This window comes from Polistes fuscatus, unplaced genomic scaffold (genome assembly GCF_010416935.1).
Source record: "Polistes fuscatus isolate 324 unplaced genomic scaffold, CU_Pfus_HIC Scaffold8, whole genome shotgun sequence".
NCBI classification, from domain to species: domain Eukaryota; kingdom Metazoa; phylum Arthropoda; class Insecta; order Hymenoptera; family Vespidae; genus Polistes; species Polistes fuscatus.
In genome coordinates, this window is record NW_025113162.1 from 7,821,834 (window position 1) to 7,840,666 (window position 18,833).

The window sequence follows — 18,833 nt, forward strand, 5'->3', positions numbered from 1 at the left end:
TATCTGAACAAGTAAAAAATAAATTACCAGTTGTCATATTAAAAAAAAAAAATAAAAAAAGAATAAAAATATTTTGTATGAAATCTGCATTAGCATATCAACGAGGTAATATTTACTTTGGTTCATTCCCAGAAATATAAACGAAATTTTAACCGGTATAATGCGATAATAATTTCTGATGATTTGAAGGCAAAATAATTGAAATAAATAAATAAATAAATAAATAAAAAGAGAGACAGAAAAAATATAAACGAATATCCGTCGACATCAATATCCGAGTTTCATCGAATAATTTTGTATATAAATCCGATTGAGTTTATTATTATTTTTTTTTTCTCTTTTTATATATAATCACCATTCGTGAATAAAAATGAAATATACATACACACGCAAACACGTAACACATACATTCCATCGAGTATTATGTTTAAAGTGAGAACTACATTATCGACCCGGTAAAAAGTGATATAGAAAATAATATATATCATATTTATATATATATATATGTAATTATTATTATTATTATTATTTATTGAAATTTTTTTTTATTATTAATATTATAGCTATTATTATCACGAATCATTTTTTGCGGCTATTGAAAAAATAAAAACCCTTTGAAGTACTTAGAGCGCAAATTAAGATCAACGAAAATTCATTCGTCGATGAAAAATAAATATAAAGCATACGAACACGTGTGTGTATGCATCTATGCATGTATGTATGTATATATATATGAGTACGTATATATGTGTATGTATGTATGAATGAATAAATGTGTAAGCGCATGCACATGTATGTATGCGGATAAAAGAGATTATGAAAAGAAACACGATTCGAATCGCTGGCGATAAAAAATAAAAAGAAAAGAAAAAAAAATCACAAAAAAACAAACAAAAACAAATTTATTCTATATCGATGTTATGATACGCGCGAAGGATTAGAAAAAAAAAAAAGAGAAATTTTTATCTATCCGTTAGTAGCAATAATATCTTTGAAATCGTCACACATGTTCGGAATCAATCAATCGTTCATAATTTATGTAAACTCGTCTCTCACAGGACACAACAAAGCGATAGATCTGAATCGATTCATGTGTTCCAGCGAGTCTTTTGTAAAATAAAAAATACAAAATAGAAGAAAGAAAGAGGAAGGATCTATAATTATAAGTATATATATATATATATTACATATAATAAATATTTATAGGTATATGTAATATGTATATATATATATATTTAAATATTTATCATTGTCTCGCTCGAAATCACGTCGATCATTGATCTTTTCTCTCGCTTCAAAATATCTTTGTTTTACATCTCAAGAGTGATCGATACCGAACGAATTTAAAATATAGTACAACGTCGTTGAAAAGTCTCTTGGAACACACACACATAATTTAACGTGTAATAATTATAAACAAAATTTGTTCTTTTTTTATACTTTTATTTGACTTTTCTTTTTCAAGAATAATGGACCAAATATTGTTGTTTTATTTTCAATGAGAAAGTAAACATCTTATGTAATTGTTATGTACATTTTTGGTTAAGTTTAACAAAGTTTTTTGGGAAAAAAAGTAAGATGCAATATTTATTCTTCGATTTTTGATTTGCACGATCTGTTGAACTTTTCAAAGACGTATATTTACGTATTTACCAGGGACAGATTTAGGGGAGGGCAACGGGGGCCTCTACAATTATTTTATTCTTCTGAACTTTTTTACTTGCAAATCTTTATAAAAGTATATATAATTGATAATAATGAAATCAAGCTTTTTCTAACTTCTAAATAATAATTCATTCAAAACGATCATTATTTAAAAATATATGAAATTTTTCATAGAGTATATGTTATTTGATACAAACTTTTAGTTAGGTAATAAATTATTTGACGACTGTAATACACATATTTTATTTCACCTAGTTTTTCAAATAATTAAACACAGGCCTCCACTTCTTCGTCGTACTCTTAAATCCGATCCTGGTATTTACGTATGTAAAAAAGAAAAAGAAAGGGAAAAAAAAATGCCGCAAAATCTCTTTAAAAAAAAAAAACGTCCTGTTCTCGTTTTCAAAAAGACAAATTAAGAAAGAAAAGAAATATAAATTAATAATAATAATAATCTTCTCGTTCGTCCCCGTGTCTTCCCGATTTTATTTGTTTAACGGCCTTCGCACGTCGTCGTCTCTCCTTTTTTTCCTTCGATGCAAAGAAAAAAATAATGAAACATGAACAGTGGCGATTTTAAGTAAAAACGCAGGGGCTTTTACACACACGCGATACATTTAATATAAATTTATATATAATATAATAAATTTCATTTAAAATATATCTCTGATGGAAAGTATATACAATTGAATTTGAACAATATATTTTTCACTTTATCATTTTAAGTGAACAATCGATGCAAGAAAATATAATATTGCGTAGAATTGATTTATTTCAATAGGGCTTCCAAAATTAGTAATTTTATTACGAGCTCCCCTTATTTCCAAATATTAAATTCGCCATTGTACATGAAAAAATAAAGAAAAATATAAATAAGATCGTATTCTCTTCGATCTTTAAACAAACGAATCATTTTGTTTAACATATAACGCAAAGTGTGTTCAAACTTGTATCGTATCAAACATTGTTACCAATCAACATTAGCAAAAAGGAGAGTTTAACAGACGATATTTTTTTTTCTCTCATTTACAGTTGTATTTATACATATTATACACATGCAACAAACACGAATACGACGATAATAATTAATTCATTCGTGAGATAATTAATTATTATTATTGCATTAATTAACTCGTCAATTATATATACGTTTATAAATATATATTAATAAATATATTAATTAATTATAAATTATATGTATTGCGCGAGGGTTTACAAATTTAATCTGAAGGCACGTACGACGATAGAAGATTTTCTTATTACGATTTACGACGACACAAAGATCGTGACCGACGATCGAAGAAGCCGTGATGTAATAATAATATGTATCGAATTATTTGAGGAAAAAACAAAAGCGGTTAGAAGAATCTAACGGTAGCTTGATTGAAAGGAATTAAAAAAGAAAGCAACAAAAAAAATCACAAAAAGAGTATATATATTATTATTATTATTATTATTATTATTATTATTATGATTATTATTATTATTACTATAATTATAATTATTATTACTACTACTACTAATACTACTACTACTATTACTACTACTATTAACTATTACTACTATTACCACTATACTATTATTAGAAGGGGGGAATTTTTGCTATAACTAACACTTCGTCCATTTTTCTATATGGGCAGTTCGTTGCACTGTAATCAGCCCTCGGCCTTGTAAATTTTATCCTTGTCATTTCCAAAGAAATAAAAAAAAAAAGAAAGAAAGAAAAAAGAAAATAGAGAGAGAAAAAGAAAGAGTAGGAGAGTAAACGAAATATGAACAAAATAATATTCGAGCCCCCAATTGCGGAGTGCTGATGCACTGGTATACATACGTATATATATATATATATATAAATATATTTTTGTTTCTTTGTAGATTAGAAACTGACAACGAATGCTAATTTTAATTAGAAGAATTCAGCTAATTTGAGTTAATTATGCTGTAATTTAGAAAGTTAACAATTTTACGTACAAGTAGTATTTGGTTGTAAAACGATTATTTTTTAAAATGTTTAACTCGCGAGTTATTTTCTTTTTTTTGAGAGAATTTATCGTACGATCAGATAATTGGAGAATACTTAAGCAGTATTTTTTCATTTTCTTCCTCAATATTAGTATATTGTACACGAGATTTTTCCTTTGAATTTCAAATTTAGTGTCCGAAATAAATTCGATGAATCGACCAATGATAATGTTTTATTTTTTAAAACATTTTAGTTCCGGCAGATGGCGTTCAGTGCGCCAGTTGCGATAGTGGTGCGCTGCAACGAGGCATGGTTTTATTTAATTGCTCGTCTATTTAATCGTATTTGAAATATATTAATTATTGTGATAAACGGATTCTAATTTGCATTTAATCAAAAATAGGACATCAATTTGAGATCATTGTAAACGAGAAAGAATTGAGACGATTTATAAATAATTTTTAAAAGAATCCGTATGACATAACCCCTGTCACTGTGAAAACGAAAAAATGGCTGTTTCCTGGACCGAAGATGATATTGGAAGAAAATGGGATCGTTGCTTTGCGGACGCCCTTATAAAATTAAGTAATAAATTATTTGATATACGTTTGTTCATAAAATGAGAAGAAAATTTGTTGGTTTAGTTATTTATGGAATATCTCGCTGATATTGTCATTTCTATTTTCAGGTTGTGGAGCAGTCATTGGTGGAGTAGTTTCACTATTTTTTTTTCGAAGTAAGATATATTTTTGGCCTTTCCTAATATATAACAATTTAATTTATAAAAATTATAAATATAATAGATATATAATATATGATCGATATAATTTAATTGATTGGATTTGTGGTCTTCTTATTTTTGGTTATTTTACATTTGTTTATAGGAAGAAAGTGGCCACTAATAATTGGATCAGGTTTTGGATTAGGTATGGCATATTCTGAATGTGAACGGGAAATAAATGCATTTACGAATCGTTATTTGCTCGAAAGTAAACGCGAGGAAAAGAAAAAGTAGCTCGTAGAAGATGTTTGTTGTTTTAACGAACAGTCAAATCAAATTTACTGCTCGTGAAACAATTCTCTTAGTACATTTGTAAAGTAGCTACAATTGTAATCCGTTTAATTCTAACATTGTACAGAATAAAATTCAATTGTACTTTGTCGATCATGATATATACAATGTTCGTTGAATTTTATAATTATAATAATTTTAACATATTTATTACAAGTTAAATATATTCTTTCTTTTTCTATGTTGTTGCCCTTTTGATCGATATAAAATAAATGAAAAAGAAAGTCATTCAAATATCTAGCAATAAAAAGTGAAAGCTCGTCATAAAATTCGAAAATAATAGCACAATTAATCTCAAAGAACTAATTTTAAGTAATAAAATCATACCGAACATAATGAGTGATAATAATTTTACTGTAAAATTACTTTGTACTTTCCCTATAACATTAGAAAATTAATATTACAGTTCTAAAGTATATAAAATTCATCTATTGATATTATTTTTGATCACGCAAGTACTAGGGTAACAAAAATCGATGAGACATCAAATTTAATGTAACACAATGTTAATCATTTTTGTTAGTACAAGATCCAGATGCAATTATTTTTTTATATCTATGGTGCATATAAATACAACTTCTTCTTTTTGTTTTGTAAATTAAATAAATCTTATCATTTACGTACATTGATCGATCTTAATACTATTTAATAATATTAAAAAAGTACGCTTATAACAAGAATTTTAACAGAAATTGCATAAATACAATAGCGATTAGTTAATTATTATTAATTCTTTCCCATCTAGTAATTATGGGTATTCCATTGATCAGGATTGTTTTTTATTCGCATACAATGGATGTCAGATATTAGTACAATACGATAAGGATGTTTAAAGTAGACTTTCTAAACGGTAAATGTTTCCTACCGGAATTATCCTAGAATAAGTTCATAACAATAAAAATATCTTAATTAGAATATACCTAACTTTGATGGGAAAGAATTAACTACTAAGTTTCTATACTGGTAACTTCGATCAATTTTACAAACGGTTCGAAATAATCTAAAGTGCAAATTCGATTAATTTATTAACGCGGGTTTTGTACGTAATTCTATAAGAGAGATTTATGAGTACAACATATTACTTAATTTATAAATATTTTCATCGAATAATTTCTTATCCTATCAGAGATGTAGATAAAATCTAGATTATTATTATTATTATTATTATTATTATTATTTGTTGTTTTAAGTTATTATTTTTCGGTATAAAATTTCATTGAAATTATTATTACGTACAATTTTATTTCACGATTGCTGTATAAAAAGGATACGAACATTCAAAGTTATACGGTAAAGATAACTGTAGTTTAAAAATTTCCATATTTCCATTTTGCATGTCTTTTTCTTTTGTTTTTTTCTTTTTTGTATTATGTGATAATAAAGTAAAAGGGAAAGAAAATACTGTAGGAAATAATTACGATTTACAAACGAAGCTGTAGTCGGTGCTTAAATAATTAATATTCAAACGTAATAGAGATAAAATATTTCATCAAAAACATCTATCAGTGGTATCGTAGTATAATGGATACTCAGCTTAGATAGTAACAATGATATGTAAAAGGACGCATTCTCTAATTTACTTATTATTCTTTTCAACTAAAATTATTAACAAAAAAGCTTGTAAAGGAAGAAATGGAATGAATTTTGTTTTCGATATATATTATCAAGCTATATAGGAAATGTGCTTTGGATATATAACATTATTATTATTTAATATTATTATTATTATTATTATTAATATTATTATTATAGAGTAAGAAATTGGCAATATTAGAAATAGAAATGATATAACATATATATAAAAATCTGATAGACAAGCTATACAATATAATCTAATAATTCGTATAAGGTAAAGAATGATTTATATATATAATGGTTATTCTATGTACTTGCATCACAAATTTTTTTCATTAAATAGACAGAATCTTACGTTAATGTTGCACGATATAAATACTGTTATGTTTTTTTTTTTTTAAATGACATTGACTAGAAATACATTGTACAGATAATAAAGAAAGACTAGAATAACCCAAATGAAAATTATGTAAATTAATATTAACACGTTGATTGCCTTGCATAAATCGAGCATAATATTTGTCGAAACAAAAATTCACCCAATTTCACCGTAGACTTATACTTGTATCGTTGGTTTTTCCAACGTAATTCTAATCGATTTATAAGTAATTTTTGTTGTCCTAATTTTATCTTATTTTAGAGTATCATTATTTGTCATGGAATAAAGTCGTGTAACAAAATGATCAAGATGGTACGGTGTTACATCGAGGTCCACCAGTTTAAGAAAATAATAGATCTTTTCTTTTCTTCTTATCTTCTTAAAGTACTTAAATTTTTGTTAAGTACATCGAATTAAAAATAAAAAATTCTTACAAATTATTGAAGAAAATCTATTTTGATTAACAGAGCGATCAACGTGTTAAATAGAATTAAGTGTTGAGTGATGAGCGACGATTACATTTCAACTTTCATAATAAGTAATATTATATTTATCTTTTCTTTTTTGTTTTTTTTTGTTCATTTATGTTTAACAACTCATCAAGGAGATACTAAAAATTCTCTATTTCTTGAACTAATTATCTTGTTTAATAAGAAGTTAATGCATGTGTCTTCTTTATACACGATTCTTCGATCTGTATACATTGATTTTTTTTAACATTGATCACAGACCTTGCAATGGCATTCAACTTTTTTTATTCGTTTTTTTTTTATTTCTGACTAGGTAAACTTTGTTATTTTTTTTAAGGATATAAAACGCGTTTTAGCCTTCATTTACTTGGCAGTAAACTCAGGCCAATAATTAATGTAATAACGATGTGTTGAACCTTCGAATAATCTATCAAGCCACATAGGTAATCCATCCAGAAGATTTTCTTGATATAAAACAGTGTCTCCACTTGCCTATATTGAAGAAATTTATCAACGAACAATATTTTTACTTAATCTTATATTTAATACTTCAAAAATATTAATTTACTTACCTCGTCTTGAGACATATCAGATTCATTGGAACTGTCAAAACCAATAAATGCACCAGCTTCTGCATCATCGGTTCGTTGACTAAGCGTTTTAGTTATCTTTTCCATACGCTGTATATTTCATAATAATTATTATTATTTATAATAAAAGCTCACAAACGTAATATTGACCAGTCGCTGGCAAATAGAATAAATGGCTTGTAAAATTTATAAATACATTCATTCAATTCAATGTATTTTACTAGCCTCTCCAAGGAGTTATTTTTTATTTGGGTGAATGGTCAACAGTAAATTTATATCTTAATAGAATTATATCAAAAGAAAGGATTAAGAACAGGTACGAACCTTTGAACCTTTTCCTTTAATATTTTCTGGATGCTTAGCGTGATACATGCAGAAGTATTTACGATGTCCGTTTAAAGACAAGACTGTGCCAACACAATTTCTCGCATTTATATTCAGTTCCTTTTGTTCTGGTAAGGTCAGTGAAAGAAGTTTTTTGTACCAATCAAGACCCTTTTCTAACGACATAAGTCCAAACATAAGTGTTTTATTTTTCCTACAGATAAAAATAAGAGGATCATTTTGTTTAGTTATATAAGTTTCATATGAATATTTAAAAATTTATTATTATTCGCATTTCACATGATTAGACCAGAAGTAAATTTCTATTATTTCATTTGTCTTACCTATAAGGCCACACGGCTTTGTAAAAAGCTGGCAGTAACTTTAATCTACTTTGAGAATCTACGAGCAATATAATTGTTCGACAGCCTGGCTTTAAAAGGCGAACGAGTCCGTTATATTTTTCAGCGCGTAATTCGTGCAATCTTAATTGCGGTTGGGATGCATTAGAATTAACTTTTTCCTTATGCTGTGCTTTCTCAGCTTGGACGCTCGCTTCTTCCAACTTTCTGTATTTATAAAAAAATATCATCTATATTATTATTATTATTATTTCAATCTCGATTAAATTGAATAATTAATTGAAAAATATTATAAAATAATATTCGTGTTATACACGTACACTAGGTATGACATTCCATATCCTGCAGCACCGATCAACATCAAAGTAGCTAATACTGACATTAAAGGTAATATTTGTTCTTTAGTAAAGCTATCGGATATATAATCAACAGCTAGTAATGCTCTTCCTATAAGCCTATCTACAGTTCCCTGTAAATAATACTTTTTTAATATCTGATAAATAATCATTTTGAAAAATATTTATAATATACGTACTTGTGCATGCTCGTCTGCTAATTCTCCTACTATAGCTGCATAGGAAAGAGCTTCAGAAGCGCATAACAATCTTTGTATTGTTTGCTCTAAAGTATGACGCGTTTCGTTCCATTGACTTTCATCTTGAGCTGCTTCAAACCATCCCTTAGATAACCATTCGTATTTCAAATGATTGGCATCTCTCCTCCATATAATAACAATGTGCATTAACGGTTCTAATGGGCTACCTTCGCCAGCTGATAAAGCAGAGACAAATTCTGGTTGGGTATCTTTAAATACGTAGGTATATCTGACTCTTTCAGTGCTGTAAATTATAATCTCGTAAGATTTATTAGGAAAGATGTTGATGTTTTATTTTAATAATTATGTGTAAGCGTATTTTACCTGTAAGACGATTCAAGTGCCGCTTGTCTGAATTTGTGCCTTGCTAAATCATGGACTGCACTATTTTGTTGAGATATCAATATCGCACATAATCGTTTTCGTGGTCTGAGCCATTCTGGAGGACAAACTGAATCTAACACTGCTTGATTCGACAATCTTGGTAAAACAAGGAACTTATTACTTGCTATCACATTATGCATCGTTTCTGTGGGTATATCTTTCATACTAACGGATGCCATAGGTTTCTCAAAATTTTCATTAAAAAGTAATAAAGTATCTAAGTCGCCGGAAATTTTATACTTTGATATGATTGCCTCTGTTTCTGGTTTACCAATCTATAACATAAAAAATAATTATAAAATAAAATTATCTCTATTTATTAGAAGAAACAATTCAATCTTACAATATATTACCTGTACAAAGCCGAAAGCTACACGAGTTCTGTAATAAAATGCCATGAGCAAGTAACGCAAACGTGCTGAATCTCTTTTCTCAAATACTAACGCACGTATTCTGTTATCTACCCAACCGGATAAAAAAGCATCTATGTTGTTATTATTCACAGTTTGTATTAATCTGTACGGGAACTTATTTCGTAAAAACTCTGTGCAAAGAAAGAATAAAATATATTATGCAATTATTTTCTTTCTTTCTTTTCTTTTCTTTTTTTTTACAAATATCATAAACAGTAATGTATACTTACCAACAACTTTTTGAACGCTAAATAACGATTCTTTGTAAACACTAGTACGCCCATCCATTGTAATAACAAGGCAAGGAAGTGTATGCATCCCAAGTCGTCTAGCCAAAGATGATTCTTTTTCAGCATGCGCTGTAGCTAAACCAACTCCTAATGGTTCTAATTCATCGATCAAACGTCGCCACATTGGTTCAACTTGTAAACATGCAAAACACCAATCCGAATAGAATAAAATTAAATACGGTGTGCGATAAGTCTTTGGTACTATCACATTTTCAAAGGATCTGGAATGTATGTTTAATTACATATTAATTAAATATTATTTAAGTAAAACATATTACAAGTCTCACGCGTTGTTGTAGTAATAAGGGCTAATTTAAACTTATTACTTATAAGTATGATATACCTGTATGTAATGCTCATTTTATGGAACAATGCGATATCACGGTTTTGATAGTGAAATTTATAATTTCCGCTAAATAATTCTTCCAACGGATCTAACATATTTACATGGCTACTTTCTCTTCTCTGTCTGAGAAAACCTTCCTCGGTTATCCCATGATTATCAAATTTCCTCCTTCTTTCAGGATCTGTAAGAAGCTAAATAAAGTAACATTGTGATAAAAGACTTAATATTTCAGAATTTGTAGATGATTATCATTAGAATAAATATTACTTAAATGACAATCTTAAAAGGTACATCGAATAAAATACTTGTTTCTAAAAATAAACAGCGAATACTTTATTCGATATTACGATTACTGAATTATTTGATTAATTTACTTTAACGTCTCTGGTCAATTTCAAAATAATATTTTAGATCCGATGGAACCTACCTCGTAAGCTTTTGTTATTTCCACAAATTTATTTTCAGCGGCTGGATGATCCGTTTTGTCAGGATGCCTAAACAAAGTTTAACGTGTAATTGTAACAATACTTTAATACTTGTTATAATTATAAACAAATCAGATAATAAAGATCATTAAGATTTTGTATCGATACAAAGATCAATAGCATTATGTTATAAAAACAATGATTTACCATTCCTTAACAAGGTTTTTGTATGCTTTTCGAATGTCCCGTAAAGTAGCATGTCTTGGAATACCTAATATTTCATAAGGATTTCCCAAATGTTCAGCACCGACGGTAAAAGGTAATAGTTCACAGACCGCAAAAATTGTTACCAAAACAAATGCGAATTTCATTAATGGTAATATACCCCTTACACTTTTTACAGCATAATTCGGTCGTTTATTTATTGATACGAAGGTCATCAAAATATCAATCAATAACATTATGTGTAACGCAATTGCGTATGTGTATAATATATTTTTATATATATTTTCTTTAATGAAAATCACTTAATCGGTCGATCGATTAAAGATGAAATTTAATCAGAGCTTTTTCTTACAGAAATAACCGTGCATTTTCATTCGAAACTTTATTTTATTTCACAAATAAAATCCTGATATCAAAATTACACAATACAGTCATGGAACGACCATAGTGACAAATCTTTTAAGGTAATTGCGCATAGTAAGTTGAAGAAGCCAATGGGCGCGACTAGTTGGAAGAAATATTTTCATAGAGTTATTACGATTGGTCGACGACATCTAATTCCAACCAATCAAATTTCGAGAACGTTGCAACACTTTTCATTTTATTATCAAGCTTTGTTGATTTTTTATTTTCTTTACTTATTCTTGGAAATCGATCCAAATTCTCTCGACCTGTCAATTCTTAAAAATACTTATCAAGTATGAAGTATACATTGAGCGTTAAAGTTTAATTAAGATCATTCATATTTAACATTTTTTGACCAAGTGCAATTGCATGGATATAATTAATAACTGCAGTAATACCGGGATGGTGGGGGTGCATAAGGGATGCCATTCAGTCGTGTACATTCTCTCGTAGGAAGTGGGTGTTCATTTAAGTTACCTTAGTAAAGGTTTTCATTTATTCTTTTATATTAATTTCAATAATATGATTTATAATATATTTTATAAATGTTTTTATATCGATTCATTTGTGCACTGAATATCAAAACGATTTCGAAACAAAATGCACGTGTGAGAAAGGATTAAAAAATAATTAAAGGTTGTCTTGTAAACAATAAGAATATCATTTGTATAATACAATAATTAATTACACTTATTGCACTGTGGATTAATCGTAAGTTTAAAGATGAAAGTAAATGAAAATAAAGATTTTTGTTGAAAACAACACATGCATGCTGTTGTATGCAACAGAAATATTTATTGCTTGTGATTCTCTTGTTAAAACAAGCTTGATTATTTTGGATAAATAGTTGCAGTACAATTGTTTGTAGAAAATTATTAAAATGACGTCCACTGCAATCGATGAGTTATTATCTGGTCCTTTGGTGACATGGGTGAGTATGCATGCACAAAAATGATTGATATTTTTATTATTTAATTATTATTATCAAATACTAATTTAATCAATCTACAATTTTTTTACAATAGTTCGCTAGCTGTCTGGAAGATCCCAATGTATTATCCACGTATGAAGATTTAGTGGATGGTATTCTACTTCATAATGTTTTCTTGCAAGTGTAAGTTTTATTCTGATTTGTAAAGAATTCTTATTTATATTGTATTGTTAAATATATATCAATATATATATAACACATGGAATAAATTATTATAGTAATCCAGAACCTCTGCGCGACGAAGTAGTACCATCCTGTGGAAATCCAGCTATTCGTTCAAAGAATTTGCAGATCATTGTTGAAAATATAAAACAATTTTATGAAGAAGAGTTAGGTCATATATTGTTGAGATTACCCGATACAATAAATTTAGGTAAAGAGCCAGAGTTGCACATCAATGATATGAAATTGCTATTGTTATTACTTCTTGGATGCGCAGTACAGTGTCCGAATAAAGAAAAATTTATTACAAAAATTACAAGTTTTCCTGTCGATAATCAACTGGCTATAGTTGAATGCATAAAGCAGGTATTTATTATTGCAAATTTAATTTTTCTCTCTCTCTCTTTTTGCTTTAAAATAATTAATTATTTAATTGTAATTATTAATTCATTCAGGTTACAGACAATCATGATATAGTAATTACTCAAGAGTCTATGGAAACCGTTAACATGGGATTTCTTTTTATGCAAATAAAAGCTATGATCCAGGAATTAAATTTATACAAAGAGGTACACATGTCGATATGTTATATTTATTAAAAAAGAATTCTTTTTATTTTTAAATTATATATCATGATAATATGTTAATAGAAATGGGGTAACGTAGCTGCTAATGAAATATCTAAAAGGAATAATTCATCTATCGGTGCTAAAGTTGAAGAAATAAATAAGGTTCATCAATCTAATCCAGTTACAAGATCCGAAAGAGAAGATAATCATCATTACGCTGTTGAGTTAGCCGACTGGAAGTCTAAAGTTAGAAAACAAAGACAAGAATTGTACGTAAAAATTTTGGTTCACTTTTTAAAAATACTTTCTATTTTTTCTTTATAATTAACAAATTTGTGTAATATTTATTTAATAAATAATTTCAGAGAAGAGAAGACGGAAGCTTTGATCGAATGCAAAGAAGAGCTTGAACATACTAAAGCTTTACTGGTTAAGTTCAGGCAAGAGGTAAAACATTTATCTTTAATTAACATGTTTTTTTTTTTTTTTTCAAAAGAAAAATAAAGAAATACATGTTATATAATTTTTTTTATTTTAGAACCAAGAATTGATGCACGAAGCACGAACAGCTAAGACGTACAGAGATGAATTAGATGCAGTGATTGAAAGAGCAGAACGTGCTGATCACTTGGAAGTAGAAGTTAAAAATTATAGAGACAAAATATCTGATTTTGATTACTTCAAGATACGCGTTGACGAATTACAAGAAGACAATAAGTAATATTCTTTCAATTATATTTTATATTATAATCAAAATACGTATTATTCTTATTTTTCATTGTACATTTTAATTAAAGGGTCTTATTGGAGACACGAGAAATGCTTGAGGGACAAGTGGATAAATTACAGAAAAGATCGGATAAGGTTTTACAACTTGAAACTGAAATTATTAAATATAAACAGGCACTTAATGATATGGCTTTGGTAAGAATATTAAAATATTTTATTTTATTATTTAATCTCTGTACGTATATGTAGTTTTACAATATATACAATATTTATAATAATTAAATATTTCAGGAACGAGCAGCTGATAATGAAAAGTATCAAGAATTGTTAGAAGAAAATATTCAATTGCAAAAATTAACCAAAGCTGCAGCTAATGAAGCTGCATTAGCTGGATCTATGAGCGACTCAGAGGAACCAGGTAACATTTACGTTTTAAAATGATTTTTACTTATAATTCTGTATTACAAAATCATATCTTGTTATTTTAGCACACACCGATAATAGGCTGTCGGATCAACTAACTAACAATGCACAGGCACGAGCTCTTAAATTAGAATTGGAAAATCGACGATTAATAAGCATAATCGAGTCATTGAAAGAAGATTCGTTTCACGAAACCTCGTCGCATGTTTTGGAATTAGAGAAAGAAAAGAAGAAACTTACGTTAAAGGTTGATTCATTGAATGATAAAAGTGAACGATTGAAACAACAAAATTCTGATCTTGAATTAGTGTGCAAACAAGCTTTGGAAGAAAATAGAAAGCTTCAGAATACTATTAAAAATCAACGAGCATCCGTTGAGAAACAGCAACAAGATCTTCAAGTAAGTTGCATACGAAAAAACGATACTATTTTTTTTTTATTTATATGATTGATGACAATTAAATATTTTTTTTTAGACACAACATGGGAAAATGGTAGAATTGGAGAAACAATGTGATATTGCTGTGAAAGAAAAACAACGTGTTCAATCGTTGTTAGAAAGTGTACAAAGACGAGCCGATGATTTGGAACGTACATTAGAAACTACTAATCAAAAAGTCGAAGAACTTAAAGATATTGAACTCAAGATGAATGAAATAAAATCTAAATGCACATTTTTGGAATCTAAAATTACTATATTGGAAAAAGAAAAGGATATAGCGCAAAGAGATACGTTTAGGTTCAAAGAGACGATTGAGGTAAGAAATAGAATAAATGACAAATTTTCTTTTTACTTTGAATCTTATAAAATATTGTGTTTATCTCGTATTTTATTAACAGGAGAAGGATGTGGCTTTGGACAAAGCAACAAATACGATTGAAGTGTTAGAAAGAAAAGTTGCACAACTTGAACAGGAAGTTCAGAATTCTTTATCACAGATTTTAAGGTATCATTATAAATTTATTTATTTAAAAAACAATGTAATTAATATTATTATATTTTATATTTATTATTATAGATTACAAGAAGTTGAAAGATCTAGTAAAGAATTGGATTCAAGGGCCGCAATTGACAGAGAAACATTGGAAACATTAAAATCAAATTTAGTTGCAGAAAAGTTGAATACGCAGCAAATGTATACAGTATTGGAAAAACTTGGTCTCAGTGATACCATGTTATCACTTCCTTTGGATAACATACTAGAAAGGTAATTAATAAAATATATTTTATTAATAAAAATTAAAAACTAATTGGGATATAATTCGTTGTTTTTAGAATTGCACAAAATTCCGAGGTAGTAAATCTTGTTAAAAAATCGATTAAATCAGAGCCTTCTCGTTATGGTTTGATCATCGAGTCTGAATCAAAGAAAACAGACGAAAATAGTCAATCAGATCTTAATAATGCTTTACAAAAAACAGTTGAATCATTAAAGGTACATTATTGCATTTATATAATTAATTCGTTAAAAATATGGACATATTTTGACATTCTGCAATTTTCAGAACGAGCAAGAACAATTGCAATCGAAATTAATCGCGACGGAAACAATGTCGGAAAATCTTTTATCGGACAATGCAAAGCTTCAAGTGTTTATAACTACTTTACAATCTCAAAGTACATCTTTGGCTTCGCAACATACAGCACTGCAGCTCGCGAATTCTCAACTTGTCGCTGAAAAAGAAGAAGTGAGTATATAAAAAGTCGACTATTATTTACTCTGATCTTTATTTACATATACGTCATATTATATCATTTTATTTTATATTAGCTTTTGAAAGAACGTAGCATGCAACAACGAGTACATTCGGAATTACTGCACGATCAGGACACGTTACAATCATTACACGAACAATTAAATAACGAATACGAGAATCTACTTCACGAGCGTGAAACTCTTAAATCCAGTTTGAGAGATGTAAAGAATGAAATGAGAATGTTGCGTGAGTCCTGTGAGAGATTGGAATTAAAGAATAAGGGTCTTCTCACAGACAAAGAAACGTTAATTAGCAATGCCAAGAGTTTAAATAATTTAAGAGGAGAACATTCCAAGTTAACGGTAAGTTTATCATCAATTGATTATTTTTATAATAAAAATAGATACGTATAAAAATAGATATGTTATTAAAATAAAATAATTTTACATATTAAAGTACGTGCGTGTAATATTAATCGTGTTATTTATTATCGTTCGTAGGATGATTTTAGAAATTTGTATACAGCGGCGGAGAAATTAAAAAGTGAATATAGAAATTTACAAGAGGAGTATAGAAAAAATAAAGTAGAAATGAATAGATTAAGTTTGAAACAAACCGAGATGCAAGGTGAACTTAGTACTAAAGATGAACGATGCTCTAATTTGGAGGTACAATTGAATGCGTTGAATCAACGATGCGAAGTATGTTTTTGTAATATTTATATTCTCATATATATATTTATTTCTATAATATTTTGTTTTTTGACTAATTTGGTTTATATATTTTAGATGCTATTGCATATGAATTCTGGTCTAGATAGCGATAGACGTTCTTTAATGGATCACATAACTTTACTCTTTAGTCAATATCATGAACTTTTGACGCATTCGCTCGAAGACAAGGAACACTATCATATGGAAGAAAAAATGTACACGTAAGTAAATTCCTTCGGATATATATAGATCAATTTTATGCTAATTATAGAAGAACTTTTATAAATATTTTTGCTGTTTCTTTTAATAGGGATAAAGTTAATCATCTGTATAGGCAAAAAGAAAAATTAGAGGACAAGATTATGGAACATTATCGAAAATTAGAAAATTGTAGCACTAAAAAGTAAGTAATAAATAAAAATATTATTTTTCTGAGTATCACATTTTAATGATCTTTTATTTATTATTATTTTTTTTTTTTTTTCTAATAGGAAAGGATTTGCTCTTGGATTCGTTCGTAAAGTTAAAAAAGCTAGTTCCGAACTTTTAAATAAGGTACTGTCAAAATCTATAAAAGCTTTAATAATACAAATTAACTATTTCTATATTCTTTCATAAATAATTTATAATGTAATATAGAAACGACGATCTTGGGCTGACGATAGCAAACAATGCGAAGCAAAAACATACGAATCAGAATCTGGTGGAAACGACTCCGACGCAAGTATCGAAGATCATCGAGTAACTGGTAAAAAAATCTTTTTAATAGTTCCCTAAAATTATTGAAACGTATAATATACGAAATATGAATTAAATTGTATGTGTTATAGGATCAGCTAATAATAAAAGTTTAGGGCCTGAAGGATTTTCATTAGGTCATCCAGGAACTAGAAGAACAGTTTATTATAATGATGACTCACCTCCACCTCCTGCATCTTTACCGGTAAGATGTTACGTATGATTTTAATATAATTTATCCTTTAACAAGGTGTTAATAGGAACAGGAAGACGATAGACGTACGGTTCACTTAGATCAGAATTTAAGGACCGAAACGCAAACGGAAGCACGTCCATTTTTAATCTATAACAAAGTATCAGCGGTTATAAACGAATCGAAAAATATTAACAGCCCAACTACGAAAGATATCGTTCAAGACGAAGGCCTTACAGAAACTCCAACGAACAAGGAGGATATTAGAAGGGGTTGTCCGATTTGGTACGAGTATGGATGCGTGTAAATAATAACCATCATGCATTTGATAGTTTCATTCTGTGTATCAATTGAATTTAACATGGTTAGAATGATAATATAGCGAAGTATTATACGTACTAAAGATTAGGTAACGTGATAGCATGTAATTTGCGAATTTTAAGAATTACCTTTATTTCTACGAATTAAAGTTGATAGAAGGATACGAATAAGAGTGCTTCCGAGTTCCTAAAATTTGTTCATTGGTTCAAGCAACAGCTAATAGAATTATTTTATCGATTTTAAACGATGCTTTAATTCGTTATTAATTTATTATTCCATTACTTATACATTTTTGTATGTAAAAAGAAATGAAATTTTCGTTTAAAATTTCTTTTTAGAATATTATTAACGAAGTTACTATTTAGTGTATAAGATTTTACAATCGATTAGAAATATTTATGATCATTTATGGTATACATAGTTTATGAATTTTTCATCATTTTGACGAATTACGAATACGTATTTATTTCTATTAAAAAAATCCAAGATGTATGTAGGTGCTGATTATACAATCTTCAAGCTTTTATAGGTAACAAAAAATACTATTACTATTGAAATAGAGGGAAAGGGAAAGAGAAAGAGGAAAAATTTGATCTTTTCGTTATTTCAATGATAATAAGTTCTATAATGGTACAAATTTTGTGCAAACGAGAGCACGAGTACGTTCATTCGCAACAATTATTACATTTATTAATTTTATGCGCTTAGATAGAAATCTATTTTATTTGATGAACAATTTTTTAACATTTTTTTATTGTACATAACGTCAGGCTAAATTATATTTTTAAATCAAATGCATTACGAGACCAACGA

The 18,833-nt window shown here is 28.1% G+C and overlaps 3 protein-coding genes across 8 annotated transcripts; 2 read left to right on the top strand and 1 right to left on the bottom strand.

Annotated features, from left to right (window-relative positions):
- The first annotated feature begins 3,438 nt into the window (after positions 1–3,438).
- Positions 3,439–5,036, top strand: LOC122524652 (MICOS complex subunit Mic10-like). Its single transcript, XM_043647019.1, has 3 exons — positions 3,439–4,213; positions 4,317–4,364; positions 4,513–5,036. Exons 1-3 carry the CDS (start codon positions 4,138–4,140, stop codon positions 4,641–4,643), a joined length of 255 nt encoding a protein of 84 aa, XP_043502954.1. The 5' UTR covers positions 3,439–4,137; the 3' UTR covers positions 4,644–5,036.
- A 1,534-nt stretch (positions 5,037–6,570) lies between these two features.
- Positions 6,571–11,541, bottom strand: LOC122524653 (dnaJ homolog subfamily C member 16). 2 transcript variants are annotated; one of them, XM_043647020.1, is made up of 12 exons: positions 11,061–11,541; positions 10,856–10,922; positions 10,426–10,619; positions 10,023–10,303; positions 9,733–9,923; positions 9,320–9,654; positions 8,936–9,239; positions 8,721–8,869; positions 8,383–8,607; positions 8,039–8,252; positions 7,697–7,804; positions 6,571–7,616 (listed from the first exon to the last, which is right to left on the bottom strand). In XM_043647020.1, exons 1-12 carry the CDS (start codon positions 11,312–11,314, stop codon positions 7,488–7,490), a joined length of 2,451 nt encoding a protein of 816 aa, XP_043502955.1. In that variant the 5' UTR covers positions 11,315–11,541; the 3' UTR covers positions 6,571–7,487. The 2 variants fall into 2 exon arrangements, with proteins under 2 accessions (XP_043502955.1, XP_043502956.1); XM_043647021.1 differs by having other exon boundaries at positions 10,426–10,609; positions 11,061–11,081.
- Positions 11,542–11,704: 163 nt separating this feature from the next.
- Positions 11,705–18,577, top strand: LOC122524595 (girdin). Of its 5 annotated transcripts, none has more exons than XM_043646919.1 (24): positions 11,705–12,194; positions 12,331–12,414; positions 12,509–12,597; positions 12,693–13,002; positions 13,092–13,205; positions 13,287–13,474; positions 13,571–13,652; positions 13,744–13,922; positions 14,003–14,129; positions 14,226–14,352; positions 14,423–14,757; positions 14,834–15,115; positions 15,198–15,304; positions 15,377–15,565; positions 15,634–15,793; positions 15,864–16,046; positions 16,130–16,417; positions 16,556–16,756; positions 16,844–16,989; positions 17,079–17,171; positions 17,260–17,323; positions 17,408–17,516; positions 17,599–17,711; positions 17,767–18,577. In XM_043646919.1, the coding sequence occupies exons 2-24, from the start codon at positions 12,364–12,366 to the stop codon at positions 18,004–18,006; spliced, it is 3,777 nt and encodes a 1,258-aa protein (XP_043502854.1). In that variant the 5' UTR covers positions 11,705–12,194; positions 12,331–12,363; the 3' UTR covers positions 18,007–18,577. The 5 variants fall into 5 exon arrangements, with proteins under 5 accessions (XP_043502854.1, XP_043502858.1, XP_043502855.1 ...); XM_043646923.1 differs by having other exon boundaries at positions 17,773–18,577; XM_043646920.1 differs by having other exon boundaries at positions 12,352–12,414.
- The last annotated feature ends 256 nt before the right edge of the window (positions 18,578–18,833 follow it).

Bases quoted from the DNA above. Each gene is read 5' to 3' on its own strand.
- LOC122524652 (XM_043647019.1), top strand. From the start codon at position 4,138: ATGGCTGTTTCCTGGACCGAAGATGATATTGGAAGAAAATGGGATCGT. The intron at 4,214-4,316 runs GTAATAAATTAT...TTCTATTTTCAG, and splicing joins GGACGCCCTTATAAAATTAA to GTTGTGGAGCAGTCATTGGT. The intron at 4,365-4,512 runs GTAAGATATATT...ATTTGTTTATAG, and splicing joins TTCACTATTTTTTTTTCGAA to GAAGAAAGTGGCCACTAATA.
- LOC122524653 (XM_043647020.1), bottom strand. From the start codon at position 11,314: ATGTTATTGATTGATATTTTGATGACCTTCGTATCAATAAATAAACGA. The intron at 10,923-11,060 runs GTAAATCATTGT...AACTTTGTTTAG, and splicing joins AAAAACCTTGTTAAGGAATG to GCATCCTGACAAAACGGATC. The intron at 10,620-10,855 runs GTAGGTTCCATC...TACTTTATTTAG, and splicing joins AAATAACAAAAGCTTACGAG to CTTCTTACAGATCCTGAAAG.
- LOC122524595 (XM_043646919.1), top strand. From the start codon at position 12,364: ATGACGTCCACTGCAATCGATGAGTTATTATCTGGTCCTTTGGTGACA. The intron at 12,598-12,692 runs GTAAGTTTTATT...AAATTATTATAG, and splicing joins CATAATGTTTTCTTGCAAGT to TAATCCAGAACCTCTGCGCG. The intron at 13,206-13,286 runs GTACACATGTCG...ATATGTTAATAG, and splicing joins AATTAAATTTATACAAAGAG to AAATGGGGTAACGTAGCTGC.